The 16,369-nt window shown below is 57.7% G+C and overlaps 1 protein-coding gene across 3 annotated transcripts in view; it reads left to right on the top strand.

Annotated features, from left to right (window-relative positions):
• Window positions 1-16,369, top strand: part of LAMA5 (laminin subunit alpha 5) — a 58,894-nt gene that overhangs the window by 19,076 nt on the left and 23,449 nt on the right. For 2 of the 3 annotated variants that reach the window (XM_017503479.2, XM_017503478.2), the window contains exons 7-28: window positions 1,700-1,815; window positions 1,911-2,029; window positions 2,114-2,204; window positions 2,494-2,628; window positions 2,831-2,890; window positions 8,825-8,965; window positions 9,071-9,208; window positions 9,290-9,424; window positions 9,502-9,636; window positions 9,712-9,849; window positions 11,356-11,408; window positions 11,698-11,803; window positions 12,137-12,189; window positions 12,280-12,385; window positions 12,769-12,868; window positions 13,038-13,194; window positions 13,338-13,476; window positions 13,646-13,788; window positions 14,065-14,171; window positions 14,312-14,465; window positions 14,834-14,994; window positions 15,076-15,184. In XM_017503479.2, coding sequence (XP_017358968.1) covers window positions 1,700-1,815; window positions 1,911-2,029; window positions 2,114-2,204; window positions 2,494-2,628; window positions 2,831-2,890; window positions 8,825-8,965; window positions 9,071-9,208; window positions 9,290-9,424; window positions 9,502-9,636; window positions 9,712-9,849; window positions 11,356-11,408; window positions 11,698-11,803; window positions 12,137-12,189; window positions 12,280-12,385; window positions 12,769-12,868; window positions 13,038-13,194; window positions 13,338-13,476; window positions 13,646-13,788; window positions 14,065-14,171; window positions 14,312-14,465; window positions 14,834-14,994; window positions 15,076-15,184 — 2,596 coding nt within the window. The remainder of the gene's footprint in view (window positions 1-1,699; window positions 1,816-1,910; window positions 2,030-2,113; window positions 2,205-2,493; window positions 2,629-2,830; window positions 2,891-8,824; window positions 8,966-9,070; window positions 9,209-9,289; window positions 9,425-9,501; window positions 9,637-9,711; window positions 9,850-11,355; window positions 11,409-11,697; window positions 11,804-12,136; window positions 12,190-12,279; window positions 12,386-12,768; window positions 12,869-13,037; window positions 13,195-13,337; window positions 13,477-13,645; window positions 13,789-14,064; window positions 14,172-14,311; window positions 14,466-14,833; window positions 14,995-15,075; window positions 15,185-16,369) is intronic. The other variant, XM_017503481.2, reaches the window with a different exon arrangement.

The raw sequence follows: 16,369 nt of genomic DNA, 5'->3' as shown, positions 1-16,369 counted from the left end.
TCACCGTCACCCCCACCGTCACCGTCACCCCCACCGTCACCACCGTCACCCCCACTGTCGTCACCTCCACTGTCACAAGTCTCTCTGACTGTGGCCCCCTCTCCTGCCTCTTCTCCCCTTGAGTCCCCGGTAGACACAGGAACACCTGGTTTCCTTCCCGTCATCTGAATTCTGAGCTGTCCTCTGCAGAGCTGCTTTAGCTCCTCTTCCACTTCACTAAATTTCTCTTCTGCTGCGTCCGGTCTGCTGTTCAGCCTATCCGTTGAGTCTTATTTTATAGTTTCACTTTTCATTTCTAGAAGTTCTGATTGGTTCTTTTTCACATCTGCCTGTTTTCTGTAGCGTTACGTTTTTTATTAGGTTTAGATTTAGGATCATTTTTAACATTCTTACACGGCTGCTACCAGATTACCCCGTGACGCCAGGGTCTTGGGGCTCTTCCTGCCGTCTGGTGCACCTGCTGACCTGCTGCCTTTTTCTCTGCTAAGTCTTTAGCAGTGTTTTGTCTCTGTGCTTCTGGGGCGCCCTGGAATTGGGATGGTTTTGGGAGAGCTTTTGCTAAACACTCCAGGGCATCACCAGCCCGGCACCACTTTTCCTGCCAACTTCTTGACCAGGTGGATTTTTGAAAAATGGAACATCAGCTTCAGGTCCTTGCTTATAGGTGCTTGGAGTTGGGGTGAAGATGGAACGGCTTCTTTGTTGATTACCTGTGCTGACGGGCAGTTTATTTCCCAGTTCCTCTCCCATGGAGGGTGTGGCCCTTCCGGTTGTTCCTGGATTCTGAGGGAAAGCAGTGTTGATTCCTGATGCCCTGTGGGCCCCATGGAGGGCAGGCCTAGAGCTGGGCAGCTGAGGCTCTGGATCTAGTCCTCATGGACTGACTCCTGGGGTCCTACTCGGGAAGCACATGGCCCAGCAGCCTCAGGCAGAGCCTGGACCGGGGCCAGGATTCCTGCCTCGGCCTGGCTGCGCCGTGTGCTAGAGAGGAAGGGGCTTGGCCTGAGTGTCCTGGCTAAGAGCAGTAGGTGCCTCCAACCTCAGGCCTCGTCTCCTACCAGCTGTTGCCCTGCCCACGGGATGGCAGGCAAGATTCCAGCCCTCTGACCTGGTAGCCACCCCAGCTGGAAGAAGGAAGCAGTCCTTGGCCACTTGCTCCTAGGGAGGTGATCAGGATGCATAGGGATCCTGCCCGCTAAGCGAAATCTGAGCCTGGGGGATGCAAATGGACCCCTTTCCCTTTTGGCTCAGGGAGGTCCTGGGCTTGTGCATGGTCCTGGCTGTAGTGGGAAGGGCACGGCTCAATCCTGGAGAACCCAGGGCTGCAGGCTGACCTACTGGCAACGGGGATTCTGCTGACCCCTCAGGAGCCCTGCCCAGCCAACACGCACCTGCTCCCCAGTCCTGCTTCCACAAAGGCCCTGCATGGCCCCTGCCACCTGGAGACCCCGTCCTGTACCCTATCTTGCCCTGCGTCCATTCCCTGAGGCTGGGGACGTTGTGCCAGAGCCACTGGGTGTGGATGCTGGGTCTGGGTGAGGGCTCGCTGCCCGACAGCTGGGTAACAGCAGCGTGGGGCCGGGGCCAGGGCCGTGGCAGGCAAAGCCGTCGAGGGGATCATAGGCCCCTTCGGGGAAGGGACTGAGCACTGGGCACCTTCCCCCGGGTGGACCCGAGCCCCCTCCTGTCTGCCCCACAGGCTGCAGTGCACCTGCCAGCACAACACCTGTGGGGGCACATGTGACCGCTGCTGCCCTGGCTTCAACCAGCAGCCGTGGAAGCCTGCGACTGCTAGCAGTGCCAATGAGTGCCAGTGTGAGTGCCTCCTCCCACATACTGTGCTGCCCGCACCCTGGCCCGCGGGAGTGCCCATGGAGGGCATGCCGACAGCTGCGTTCTCTCTTCTCCAGCCTGTAACTGCCATGGCCACGCCACCGACTGTTACTATGACCCCGAGGTGGACCGGCGCCACGCCAGCCAGAGCGTGGATGGCACTTATCGGGGTGGCGGCGTCTGTATCGACTGCCAGGTGGGCCGGGCTCCAGGGCTGGGGATGGGCTGGCCCTGGGTGGGGAAGGGACCTCCCTGGACTCAACAGGCCCTGCACCCCCAGCACCACACCACTGGCATCAACTGTGAGCGCTGCCTGCCCGGCTTCTACCGCTCCCCCGACCACCCTCTCCACTCGCCCCACGTCTGCCGCCGTGAGTGTGCTCGGCTGGGCGGGTGTCCTGGGTCTCAGGTTCTGCCCAGACAGAGGTGTCCCAGGGCCTTTGGGGCTGCTTTGGAGGGGATGTCCTGAGCTTCCAGGCCAGCTCAGGAAGAAGCCCCCCAGGCCACGGGGCAGGTGCCCAGCCCTCACGTCCCCCAGGCGGCCTGGCTGTAGCCCTCGTCCTCATGGCCCTGGCTGGGAAGGCAGAGTCTGCCCCACCTTGGAGCCCACCCCTTGGAACCTGGTAGCTGCAGGCTGACCCGGCTCCTGCGCCTGCCCAGGCTGCAGCTGTGAGTCTGACTTCACGGACGGCACCTGTGAGGACCTGACGGGCCGCTGCTACTGCCAGCCCCGCTTCTCCGGGGAGCGGTGTGACTCATGTGCCGGGGGCTTTACCGACTTCCCGCGCTGCTACCGTGAGCAACTGCAGGAGCCTCCGAATAGACATCGCTGCCTGCGGGCCTCCAGCAGCGCTTGGGGAGTGGGGGGGGGGCGTTCCTGGGGGGACCCTGTTGTCTTGGCTGCATCTCCGATTGCACTGAGAGACTCAGGGTGGGAGGGTGGGCGGTGCTGGGGCTCTGAGCAGAGCTGGCCAACATGTATGTCCCTTCCCCTCAGCGGTGCCCTCGTCCTCCAATGACACCGGGGAGCAGGTGCTGCCAGCCGGCCAGATTGTGAGTAAGTGTCCTTGAGGCCTCAGGTCCCTGGCCTGCTGCAGGCCCGCGGGACAGCTACACAAGAAGCTCCTGAAGAAAGGGAGGATTCTCATCTGGGTCACCTCATTTTTGGTTTCTTTCTTTTTATGCAAATTATGCATATTCACACTGGGCAGCCTTCAGAAATACAGGCAGGCATAAAACCAAAGAGAAGAGAGTCTGGGCAGCATGGCGAAACCCCATCTCTACAGAAAACACAAACATTAGCCAGGCACGTGGTGCACGCCTGTAGTTCAAGCTACTCCGGACGCTAAGGTGGAAGAATTGCTGGAGCCTGGGAGGCTGAGGCTGCAGCGAGCCGTGATCACACCATAGCACTCCGGCCTGGGCAAGAGTGAGGCCTCGTCTCAGGAGTAAAGGAAAAAAAAAAAAAAAAAGAAGGCGGCAGCATAACGGAAAAAAAAAAAAAAAATTGGTTGGGCACAGTGGCTCACGCCTGTAATCCCAGCACTTTGGGAGGCCAGGGTGGGTGGATCACAAGGTCAGGAGTTTGAGACCAGCCTGGCCCACATGGCGTAAGCGCCATCTCTACTAAAAATACAAAAATTAGCAGGGCGTGGTGGTGGGCACCTGTAATCTCAGCTACACAGGAGGCTGAGGCAGGAGAGTCACTTAAACCCGGGAGGCAGAGGTTGCAATGAGCCAAGATCGTGCCACTGCACTCCAGCCCAGGCAGCAGTACAAGATTTCATTAAAAAAATATATATATATATGTTCTAGCCGCAGAGTCAGTCACCACCGCAGTGCAGCACGCACCTGCTGCCCAGATCACTGCCTTTACCACATAGCAGTCTAGTGTTGTCAGCTTGATTGGCAAAAAGTATTCTCAAGTCAGACCCACGCCCCCTTGCTTTTTAGCGTTTCTGGAATTGGCACGCATCTTTTGGTTTCTGGTATGTCACTGTCTAGTTGGTGGAGTTTTCCCTTTCGTGACAGGACATGAAAGCATGGCGTGTTTCCCGGGGAGCGGGGTCTGAGATTGATGTTGCGTCTTTTAGCTGCACTTCCTTCCCTGCCCAGTAAGCTTGAATCTTGACTTTGGATTCTTCCTTAGACACGTCGCCCACGTGTGGTCTTTGCTTTTCCGCTGCTGTGCAGCTTTTTACTTATTCATTGGTACGAGTTCTTCCTGTATGTTCTGTATCACCTATTTCTTTTCTTTTTTCGGGGAGTGGGGGGGATGGAGTCTCGCTCTGTCACTCAGGCTGGAGTACAGTGGCGTTATCTTGGCTCACTACAAGCTCCGCCTGCCGGGTTCCAGCGATTCTCCCGCCTCAGCCTCCTGAATAGCTGGGATTACAGGCACCCACCACCACGCCCAACCAATTTTTCTATTTTCAGTGGAGATGGGGCTTCACCGTGTTGGTCAGACTGGCCTCAAACACCTGACCTCAAGTGATCCGACCACCTTGGCCTCCCAAAGTGCTGGGATTCTAGGTGTGAGCCATCGCACCCAGCCTGTGTCACTTATTTCTTACGAGCTGTGTGTTTTTCTCCTGATGGCTCACTTGCCCCTTATTTTTAGAGGGGCTTTTTTCTGCATCCTCAGTTTTTAAATTTTTAGTGAATCTGCCCATGTGGTTCTGCTGAAGCTCTGCCTGGGTTGGATTTAGATGCTGCTCCCTCACCCAGGAATTTGCTTGTCTGCTGGTTCTGTGGTGGTTTCTTTTTTACGTGGAAATGTTTAGTTTTTCATCAATAATATAAACCAGGGGTCAGCAAACTGTCTGAAAAGGCCCAGACGGTCAACGTGGTAGACTCAGCTGTGTGGTCCCTGCGGGGAAACTCCTCAGCTGTACCATTGCCAGCTGTAGCTTGCAAGCAGCCACAGAACATGTGTTCATGAGTGGGGTTGGCGGTGTTCCAATAAAACTTTATTTATAAAAATAAGCGGAGTCCATAGACTATAGTTTGCTAATCCCTGGTGTAAACTATTGACAATTTCTCCCGGCCCATGGTAAGCACTCAGTAACTGCCGATGGCTGTGCTGTTTACTTTCAGTGTGTTCATTACTACGAGTTATATTAATGTCATTCGTAATGGAGACACAGTGTTGAACACAAATATTTTATTTTGTCTGAACTCACAAGTGAGATTGGTTTGGTTTTGTAAAATACCTGGGAAATGATGCATACTTTTTTAATGTTCCCAATCAGTTTAAAAATCACAGAAATGGGCCAGGCACAGTGGCTCACGCCTATAAACCCAGCACTTTGGGAGGCCAAGGTGGGTGGATCACGAGGCTGGGAGATCAAGACCATCCTGGCTAACGTGGTAAAACCCTGTCTCTACTAAAAATACAAAAAATTAGCCGGATGTGGTGGTGGGCACCTGTAGTCCCAGCTACTCGGGAGGCTAAGGCAGGAGAACAGCTTGAGCCCAGGAGGTGGAGGTTGCGGTGGGCCAAGATTGGCCACTGCACTCCAGCCTGGGTGACAAGAGCAAGACTCCATCTCAAAAATTAAAAAAAAAAAAAAAATCACAGAAATTATCCATGTGTTAAAAGTCTGGTCAAACTTATGAAACCTTCTGGTCCTGATACCTGGTTTTAAACAGAGATCTTAGATTAAGGTTTTAATTTCTTCTGTGGTTATTGTATTCCGTTTTCTACCTCATCTTTTTTTTTTGAGATGGAGTCTCGCTCTGTCACCCAGGCTGGGGTGCAGTGTTGGCATCTCAGCTCACTGCAACCTCCGCCTTCCGGGTTCAAGCAACTCTCCTGCCTCAGCCTCCCGAGTAGCTGGAATTACAGACACGTGCCACCACGCTTGGCTAATTTTTTATATTTTCAGTAGAGACGGGGTTTCACCATGTTGGCCAGGCTGGTCTTGAACTCCTAACCACAAGTGATCCACCTGCCTCAGCCTCCCAAAGTGCTGGGATTACAGGCGTGAGCCACTGCACCCAGCCAGATTTCTATCTCATCTTAAGTCAGGTTTGATTATCTGTATTAGCAAATTGTGTATTTTGTTTGGATTTTTAAATGTATTGACAAAGTTATGCATAGTGGCCGGCTGTAAAGTTAAAATTTCTGTTCGTTTCTGTTCTTGCCTATTTTTTTATTTTCTTTCCTTTTTTTTTTTGGTCGATCAGACTAAACAGAGGTTCGTCGAGTTTATTGGTGTTTTCAAAGTACAGATAATGTTCTATTGATAAAGCCTGCTGAGGTTTTTCTTTCTTTAGTTGGGGGAGAGATTTTTCTTTCTAATATTTAATTTAATTCACTTTCTTTGATTTAATACTTTTTTTATAGCTTCTTGAGTTACTATTTTTAGTCTGTCTTCATTCTCAACAAAAAGACCTAAAGCAGTGGTTCTCAGCCAGTGGTGATTTTGATCCACAGGAAGCATTTGGTGATGTCTGGAGATATTTTTGGTTGTGATGATGGATGGATGTAACTCATGCAGTGTGTAGAGGCTAGGGATGCTAACATCCTACAACACAGGGCCGCTTCTGCAAACACAACAAAGTGTTATCCAGCCCAGAATGTCAGTAGTGCTAAGGCTGGGAAGCTCAAGTTTAAAGCTGTGAATTTTCCTCAGAGTATAGCTTTGGCTAGGTGTCTCATAGTTTGAGATGTGGGGTGTTCTCATTGCTGTTTTTTTTTTTTTTAAATAGCCTATCATTTTGGGTTTTCTATGGCCTGTCACTGTTTGAGGTGCTGACGTTTCCCTCCTGTCCTTTCTGTGGCCATTCAGTTCTGGATTTGCTGCGTCATGGTTAGATTGGCCCACTGACGGTTTCTGCCTTTTGTCTTAGGAATTTGAGATTCTCTTTGTTTCTAATCTAGAATGTGACCACTTTTTTATTTTATTTTATTTATTTTGACAGTCTTGCTCTGTTGCCCAGGCTGGCATCAGTGGCATGATCTCAGCTTACTGCAACCTCTGCCTCCCCAGGTTCAAGTGATTCTCCTGCCTCAGCCTCCCAAGTATCTGGGATTACAGGCACATGCCACCACACCCAGCTAATTTTTGTATTTTTAGTAAGGGGGGGGTTTTACCATGTTGGCCAGGATGGTCCCGAACTCCTGACCCCTCAGGTGATCCACCCACCTCAGCCTCCCAAAGTGCTGTTTCTGCCTTTTGTCTTTGGAATTTGAGATTTTCTTTGTTCTGACCTAGAACATGACCGCTTGTAGATTGTTCCAGGAACACTGTACAGGAATGTGTGTTCTCTACGGAGTACTGATTTCAAGTGTTAAAGCAGGCTTGTGGGCAGGTGCGGTGCCTCACGCCTGTAATCCCAGTACTTTGGGAGGCTGAGGCGGGTGGATCCCCTGAGGCTGGGAGACCAGCCTGACCAGCATGCAGAAACCCCATCTCTACTCAAAATACAAAATTAGCCTGGGCGTGGCGGCGCATGCCTATAATCCAGCTACTCGGGAGGTAGGAGAATTGCTTGAACCAGGGCGGGCGGAGGTTGCCGTGAGCTGAGATCGCACCACTCCCTCCAGCCTGGGCAACAAGAGCAAAACTCTGTTTCAAAAAACCAAACAAAGAAACCAAGAAAGGCAGTCTTTTTCATTGTGCTCTTCAGTCCCACTGTGCCTTTGCTGAATTTCTGTCCCTCTGAGCTGCCACATTTTAACTCTGTATCTCCACCCAGTCTTTTTCTCTCTCTCTGACTCTGGTTTTGCCAGATTCTCCTGGCCATTTTAATAGTTTCAGCTTCACTCACCCCAGGAGAGGCTGGTTTCTGCCTCCCCATTGGGAGGCGTGCCCCGGCTTCCCTGCGTCTCACGGCTCCCGCGCCTTCCATCCTCGCTCACCTCCGTGTCTGCGTCCGCCCCGCTCCCTGCACACAGCTCTCCATTAACCGCCTGTCTGACACACAGCTCTCCATTAACTGCCTGTCTGAGGCGTTGAAGATATCCTCTTCCAAGAGGCTGTAGCTGGGGTTTCCTCCTGGTCATGCGGACGTCTTCGGCTTTTATCTTCTGCAGGAGACTTGCCGCTGTCAGTGTGGGTGCGCCCCTGCCCTGTATCTTTCTTCTTTTCTGCTGAATGTTTCCTTTCCTGACTTTGGCAAATTAGAGCAAGAAAATGTGCTTTGATTGTGGTCTGTGTGTTTGCTTCTGCTATTGTTTCCTATCTGGGGAGGGTTTGCAAGTTCTCTTTCTGTGTTCTAGTCTGACTAGTGGTTACTCTTACATTTTTTTTTTCCAAGACAGAGTCTCGCTCTGTCACCCAGGCCGGAGTGCAGTCTTGGCTCACTGCAACCTCCACCTCCCAGGTTCCAGCGATTCTCCTGCCTTGGCCTCCCGAGTAGCTGGGATTTCAGGCACATACCACCACACCTGGCTAATTTTTGTATGTTTAGTAGAGACGGAGTTTCACCGCATTGGCCAGGCTGGTCTTGAACTCCTGACCTCAGGTGATCTGCCCACCTCGGCCTCCCAAAGTGCTGGGATTACAGGCATGAGCCACTTCACCTGGCCCCTCTTACACTTTTGACAGGTATTGAACCTTTACTTTTCTATCGGTCACAAAAGCTGAGGCGTGTTCACGGCCCTCCTTTCACGCGTGAGTGAAGACATTGGATGGACTCTGTCTTCTTCCCAGTTACTGACGCGGTTTCTAGAGAAACTAGAATTTGCCTTGCAGCTTGTTAGGATTTTGTTCGTGCATTTTCTTCGTGTTGACGCTTGCAGCTAACTTGGAATCCACATTACAGATAACTGATGAAGCTTTCCATAGTCGGCCTGGCTTGCTTGCACGCCACCGTTTTCCCAAAAGGCCACCTCTCCCTTGTTGGGATTTTTACTCTTTCAGTTTCTAGTTAGTGTCATGTAAAAGTGTAAGAAAACGAGTTTGTGGAGAGGGAAGCTTTGCCAGGAGCAGCGGGCTGGGGCTTGCAGGGCATCTGAGACCCCCTGCCTGTCCCCACCCTCCAGACTGTGACTGCAGCGCGGCAGGGACCCAGGGCAACGCCTGCCGGAAGGACCCGCGCGTGGGACGCTGCGTGTGCAAACCCAACTTCCAGGGCACCCATTGTGAACTCTGTGCACCAGGGTTCCACGGACCAGGCTGCCAGCGTGAGTCCCTGGTCCCTGCTCACCCCCACCCGTGCTCAAGGCGGCCACCAGGGGCCTGGTGCCTCTGACCCTCTGACCAAGCATGTTGGCCGCCCCTCCCTGCAGCCTGCCAGTGTTCCAGCCCCGGAGTGGCCGATGACCGCTGTGACCCCGACACAGGCCGGTGCAGGTGCCGGGCAGGCTTCGAGGGGGCGATGTGTGATGGCTGTGCCCCTGGCTACTTCCACTTCCCTCTCTGCCAGTGTGAGTGGCACCTCTCCATGTGGGCATGGGTGGGGGAGGCCTATGGGCCTGGCCTGCCATGACGCCCTCTCTGCCCTGCAGTGTGCAGCTGCAGCCCCGCAGGAACCCTGCCTGAGGGCTGTGACGAGGCTGGCCACTGCCCATGCCGGCCTGGGTTTGCTGGACCTCACTGTGACCGCTGCCACCCTGGCTACCATGGTTTCCCCAACTGCCAAGGTGGGCAGAGGACCAGGGCAGGAAGGTGCCCGGCCACCCACATGGCACCAGGGCCTGACCCCATTGTCCCCCCACAGCCTGCACCTGCGACCCCCGGGGAGCCCTGGACCAGCTCTGTGGGGTAGGTGGTGTGTGCCACTGCCGCCCCGGCTACACGGGCACCGCCTGCCAGGAATGCAGCCCCGGCTTCCACGGCTTCCCCAGCTGTGTCCGTGAGTGCCCAGGGAGGAAGCGGGGGCAGCGGGGGTGGTCCCCACCGCGTACCCACACCCTATCCTTGTTCACAGCCTGCCACTGCTCCGCCGAAGGCTCCCTGCACGCGGCCTGTGACCCCCGGAGTGGGCAGTGCAGCTGCCGGCCCCGTGTGACAGGGCTGCGGTGTGACGCGTGTGTGACTGGCGCCTACAACTTCCCCTACTGTGAAGGTGAGCGGGCAGGTGGCTATGTGCGCCAGGTGCCACGCCTGTCTGAGGGTCTGCGTGCTGTTCGCATGCTACCTTCCCGTGACCCTGTTCATGTGTGTGTCTGTGGGTCTGTGTGCTGTTCACACACTGCCTTCCTGTGACCCTGTCATGTGCAGCCATGTGCTGTGTGTACTGCGACTGCGTCCACATGCTGTGTTTGTACATTGTCCTCACGCTGCGCAGACGTGTCTGTGTACTGCCCGTGCCTGTGCACGTGCATCTGTGTCTGTCCTGTTTCATGAGGGTGCACGTGTGGATCACGTTCCGTAGCGTGGGTGCGTGTGTGTTTTTGTGAGTGGGTGTGCATTACGTGTTCTGTAAGTGTGTGTGTGGTGTTTCGTGAGCATGGGTGTGTGTGTCGTGCATTTCATGAGTGTGGCTGCATTATGTTTTGTCAGCGTGTGTGTGTGTGTGTCACATATTTCGTGACCGTGGCTGGTTTCTTGCATGTTTTGTGAGCGTGGGTGTGTGTGTCGTGCGTTTCATGAGCGTGGCTGCATTTGTTGTGTTTCATGAGCATGGGTGTGTGTGTTGTGTGTTTCCTGAGTGTGGCTGCGTTTGTTGTGTTTCGTGAGTGTGGGTGTGTGTGTTGTGTGTTTCCTGAGTGTGGCTGTGTTTGTTGTGTTTCATGAGCATGGGTGTGTGTGTTGTGTTTCATGAGCGTGGGTGTGTGTGTTGTGTGTTTCGTGAGTGTGGCTGCATCTGTTGTGTTTCATGAGCATGGGTGTGTGTGTTGTGTTTCCTGAGTGTGGCTGCATTTGTTGTGTTTCGTGAGCGTGGGTGTGTGTGTTGTGTGTTTCCTGAGTGTGGCTGCATCTGTTGTGTTTCGTGAGTGTGGGTGTGTGTGTTGTGTTTCATGAGCGTGGGTGTGTGTGTTGTGTGTTTCGTGAGTGTGGCTGCGTTTGTTGTGTTTCATGAGCATGGGTGTATGTGTTGTGTGTTTCCTGAGTGTGGCTGCGTTTGTTGTGTTTCGTGAGCGTGGGTGTGTGTGTTGTGTGTTTCGTGAGTGTGGCTGCGTTTGTTGTGTTTCATGAGCGTGGGTGTATGTGTTGTGTGTTTCCTGAGTGTGTTGTGTGTTTCGGGAGTACATATGTGTGTCGTGCATTTCCTGAGTGCGGGTGCGTGTGTGTGTGTTCCTTCAGGGGCGTGTGCATGTGTTCATGCATGCGTAGTGGGTGAATGCTCGTGTGTGTCCGTATGCTTGTTCCCGTGTCACTTGCTGTGTGTGCAGTGTCCATGGTATCCTGCGCAGGGCCGCTGGCACGCGTGCCCACGAGCAGGTGCTGCGTGGTGGTGTGGCATGCGCGTGGTTCTGCAAGAGGCGGAGAAGTGTGTTTCGAGGTCCAGGTGGGTGGGAGGCGCCGTGCTGCCCCTCGGCTCCTGTGGGGCCCTGGGTTCTGGCCTGGGACGCCCTCGGCCTGCAGGGCTGGTCACTGGGGAATGACCGAGGCTCACTCGTCTCCACAGCTGGTTCCTGCCACCCTGCCGGTCTGGCCCCGGTGGATCCTGCCCTTCCTGAGGTGAGCCCAAGTCTGCCTGTGGGTGGGAGGTAGGCAGGGACTCAGGCCAAATTCAGAGTCCCAAGCCTGGTGAGACGAGGGCTTCATGCCTGCTGCTCCGTTGCCATGGCAACCCCAGGGCCCTTCTGCTCCGTGGGCTGGTCCTCACTGCGGGTGACTGCCATGAGCAGGGTGGGGGCAGGTGAGGGGCCTTAGCCACCCTCACTACCCCTTGTCAGGGCTCCATGCCTGAGGTTTATGGGTGGGAGAGCAAGGGTCTACTCTGACCGGCAGTCTTGTCCTCTCTCAGGCACAGGCTCCCTGTATGTGCCGGGCTCACGTGGAGGGGCCAAGCTGTGACCGCTGCAAACCTGGGTTCTGGGGACTGAGCCCCAGCAACCCCAAAGGCTGCACCCGTGAGTGTGCCCTGGAGGGAATGTCGGGGTATTGGATTCCTGGGGGGCTGGAGTCTCTGAGTGTGCTCAGGAGGGGATGTTGGGGTGTGGGGTTCCTGGAGGGCTGGAGTCTGTGAGTGTGCTCTGGAGGGAGCGTTGGGGTCTGGGGTTCCTGGGGGAGCCTGGACTCCGTGTGTGCTCTGGAGGTGGTGTTGGCATACAGGGGTTCCTCGGGGGGCTGGAACCTGTGAGTGTGCCCTGGAGGAAGTATTGGGGTGCAGGGATTCCTCTGGGGGGTTGGAGCTGGGCTCTCCTGCCCCGCCAAGCATCTGAGTTCCACTCCGCCTTCCCCAGGCTGCAGCTGCGACCCCAGGGGCACGCTGGGTGGAGTTGCTGAGTGCCAGCCAGTGAGTCTGGGGACTGAGGTGTAGGGGATTTGGGGGCAGGCGGGTCCGGCCGCTCCTCTGCCCCACCTCACCTTCTCCCTCGGCTCCCAGGGCAGCGGCCAGTGCTTCTGCAAGCCCCACGTGTGCGGCCAGGCCTGCTCAGCCTGCAAGGACGGCTTCTTTGGACTGGATCAGGCCGACTACTTCGGCTGCCGCAGTGAGTGTCCACCGCTCCGCGCAGACCTCCGCCCTGCCTCCCCTCACTTCACGCTGGGGAGCCGAGGCCTGGAGGGACAGATGCAGCCTGGGCAGCATGAGGCCCGGGTGCTGGACGGCTGCCCCTTGGTGCCTGGCCGGCCCGTGCCGGGTGCGGGACAGGAGGCGCGGTCCCTCTCCCTGTCCTGCCCCTGGGCAGCAGCACTAACAAATCCCAGCGCCCGAGCCCGAACCCAAGCCCTGCCTCCACCGCCCAGAGAGCCCCAGGCAGGCATCTCAGCCTGGCTGTGAGGGCCCCTGTGAGCAGGGGCCTGAGGGGCTATCGGAGGACCCCCGAGGCTGGGTGGGAACTGGGCAGCCTCTGACCTCCCGCCTTCCCCACAGGCTGCCGATGTGACATTGGCGGTGCGCTGGGCCCGAGCTGTGAACCGAGGACAGGCGCCTGCCTGTGCCGCCCCAACACCCAGGGCCCCACCTGCAGCGAGTGAGCCCCCTTTGCCCACTGGTTGGAGGGGAGCGGGGCAGGCAGCTTGTCCTCCGGGACTCTCACTGTGGGCTCACATCAGGCCTCACCCTCCCTGGGGAGCCGGGGCATCTGTGCAGGGCCAGGCAGGATGGCCGGGCTGCACCTGACCAGCCCCTGCCGTGGCCAGGCCTGCAAGGGACCATTACCTCCCTGACCTGCACCACCTGCGCCTGGAGCTGGAAGAGGCCACCACGCCCGAGGGCCACGCCGTGCGCTTTGCCTTCAACCCCCTCGAGTTCGAGAACTTCAGCTGGAGGGGCTACGCACAGATGGCGCCCGTCCAGGTGGGTGCCGTGCTCCCCACCCAGGCTCAGTGTGGAAGTGGAGCCAGGTGTGGCTGGCAGGGAGGGGTGGGCAGGCCCTGCAGGGCCCAGGCCTCAGGCTGGCAGTGGCCAGGAGAGTGACTTGACACTTCTTGGACACCCAGCCCCGGATCGTGGCCAGGCTAAACCTGACGTCCCCTGATGTTTTCTGGTTCGTCTTCCGATATGTCAACCGGGGGCCCACGAGCGTGAGTGGGCGGGTCTCTGTGCAAGAGGAGGGCAGGTCGGCCACCTGCACCAACTGTGAGTGGGGTCCCTGGGCTGAACCCTGCACCGCCCACCCCCAAACCCCTCTACCCTCCTCTGGGTCATGTGGGTGGTAGGACCGACCTATCCCCCACCCTGTAGGGCATGCAGCCTGGGGGGTGTCCCAAAGAGCTGGGCTCAGGAGTCTCACACCCCACCTCCCCAGGCACAGTGCAGAGCCAGCCCGTGGCCTTCCCACCCAGCATAGAACCTGCCTTCATCACCGTGCCCCAGAGGGGCTTTGGAAACCCCTTTGTGCTGAACCCTGGCCCCTGGGCCCTGATTGTGGAGGCCGAAGGGGTGCTCCTGGTGAGGCGAGGGCCGGAGTGCAGGCTGGGGGCAGGGTTGGGGGGCTGGGGGCAGGGCCGGGGGGGGGCTGGGGGCAGGGTTGGGGGGCTGGGGGCAGGGCCGGGGGGGGTGTGGGGGCAGGGCCGGGGGGTGTGGGGCCAGGGCCGGGGGGGCGGGCGGCGGGCCGGGGGGATGAGGGGGCAGGGCCGGGGCTGTGGGGGCAGGGTTGGGAGGTGGGGTCTGTCCACTCTCAGCACCACCTCCCCCTCCCCCTTCCCCTCCCCCTCCACCCTGCAGGACTACGTGGTTCTGTTGCCCAGCGCATACTACGAGGCGGCACTCCTGCAGCTGCGGGTGACCGAGGCCTGCACGTACCGGCCCTCTGCCCAGCAGTCTGGGGACAAGTGAGGGCCATACAGGCGGCGGGACAGGGGCGGAGCTGCCTGGACCCCCACTGTGTCCAGCTTTTTTTTTTTCCCCCCACCTAGGCCGGCTCTGGGGGCTTGAGCAGACCTGGGTCTGACCACAGCCTCTGTCTCCCCAGCTGCCTGCTCTACACACACCTACCCCTGGATGGCTTCCCCTCGGCCGCCAGTCTGGAGGCCCTGTGTGGCCAGGACAACAGCCTGCCCCGGCCCTGCCCCACAGAGCAGCTCAGCCCGTCACACCCACCGATGGTCACCTGTGTGGGCAGTGACGTGAGTGTCCTGGGACCCTGCGAGGCAGTGGGTGCTGTAGGACCTTGGTCGGGGGGCTGGGGGTCCTGTAGTGCTGGTAGGCTACAGGAGCAGGGTACTGCCTCAGGCAACAGAGCCCAGTACCCACTCGGGGCATCCCGCCTCCCGCCTCCCACGTGTGTGACCTTGGTGCCTAACTGTATGTGGGGTCGGCCTCGGCCTCCACAGATAGCCCAGCCCCCACCACAGACCTGGAGCTGTCCAGCAGGGGGGCCAGGGCTCAGGGGGGCAGGGCACACCCTGGGTTCAGGGAGTTGCTGGAGTGGGAGGGGAGGGAGATGGGAAGGGCAAGGGGTGGTGGGCTTCCTGTCACCCTGCCTTTCCTGCAGGTGGATGTCCAGCTTCAGGTGGCAGTGCCGCAGCCGGGCCGCTATGCCCTGGTGGTGGAGTATGCCAACGAGGATGCCCACCAGGAGGTGGGTGTGGCCGTGCACACCCCCCAGCAGGGCCCCCAGCAGGGCCTGCTTACCCTGCACCCCTGCCTGTACAGGTGAGTGGGAGCCAGAGGGGCCGGAGTGACGGTGTGCCTGGGGCTGCCCACCTGCTCACCACCCCCTCCCGCCCCCTGCAGCACCCTGTGCCGGGGCACTGCCCGGGATTCCCAGGACCACCTGGCAGTCTTCCACCTGGAATCTGAGGCCAGCGTGCGGCTCACAGCCGAGCAGGCACGCTTCTTCCTGGTAAGGACCCCTCAGGTCCCCACCCCGAGGGGTCAGCTTCTTTTGGAAGATTTGAAACATCATGGGATGGGAGAGGACAGTTGAGGTCCCAGGTCCCCATGGTGGCTGCACCTGTGGACTCATCCCCAGCATGCGTCTTCTGGAACTCTTCCTGTGAGCACGCTGGATTCAGTCCCTTTTGCTGTTCTCTTGAGCTGTTCTGGGTGCTCGGGACAGAACCTACAGTCACAGATCCCAGAGCCCAGGCCCTGCCCCAGCCACCACTGGGTCCCAGGGCAGCTGCCTTCTGGCACAGGCAGTGTTGGCTGGTTTTCTGTTTTGGATCTTTTTTCTTTTTCTTTTTTGCTTGTTTTTGAAATGGAGTCTCGCTCTGTGGCCCAGGCTGGAGTGCAGTGGCGAGATCTCGGCTCACTGCAACCTTCGCCTCCTGGGTTCAAGTGATTCTCCTGCCTCAGCCTCCCAAGTACCTGGGACTACAGGCGTCTGCCACCACGCCTGGCTAAGTTTTGTATTTTTAGTAGAGATGGGGTTTCACCATGATGGCCAGGCTGGTCTCAAACTTCCGACCTCAGGTGATCCAGCTTCTTGGGCCTGACAAAGTGCTGTGATTACAGACTGCAGCCAGTGCGCCTGGTCTGGAACTTTCTGTAAGCACCACACATTGTGTTCTGTGCAGCCGAGTCTCCCACCGCCGTGTCTGCGGATGGGTTGCGGTGCTCCGAGAAGCCAGCCTGGCTTGGCCGCACAGGGCAGGGAGGGCGGGCTCATGCACAGCCTGTGCCTGCTGGGCGCCTGCCTGTGCCGGGTCCTGGGAGAGCCGGGCTATCCCGCCGGCTGGCACCAAGCAGCTCTCGAGATGAGGGCAGGGGGACAGCAGCAGATGGGAGAGGGAGGGGGAGGAAGAGGGTCAGGACCGGCCCACACCGGTCCAGGGCTGGGTTTGTGCAGCCGGAGCAGGGGCAGGGGGCTGCCTGCACAGAGCAGGGCTGGGTCGGACACCTGGCCTGCCCTCCTGGGTCTGAGCTGGGTGACCACTCCCCACTGTCTTGCTGTACCCCCATCCTCCTCGTCCTCCCCGTCCTCACCTTCTTCCCCTTTCCTCCCCGTCCTCCCCTTTCCTCCCCGTCCTCCCCTTTCCTCCCCGTCCTCCCCTTTCCTCCCCGTCCTCCCCTTTCCTCCCCTTTC

Source organism: Cebus imitator, unplaced genomic scaffold (genome assembly GCF_001604975.1).
Source record: "Cebus imitator isolate Cc_AM_T3 unplaced genomic scaffold, Cebus_imitator-1.0 Scaffold311, whole genome shotgun sequence".
Classification (NCBI taxonomy): Eukaryota; Metazoa; Chordata; class Mammalia; order Primates; family Cebidae; genus Cebus; species Cebus imitator.
Note: the sequence above shows the minus strand (reverse complement) of the source record. Positions and strands in the feature narration are given on the sequence as shown.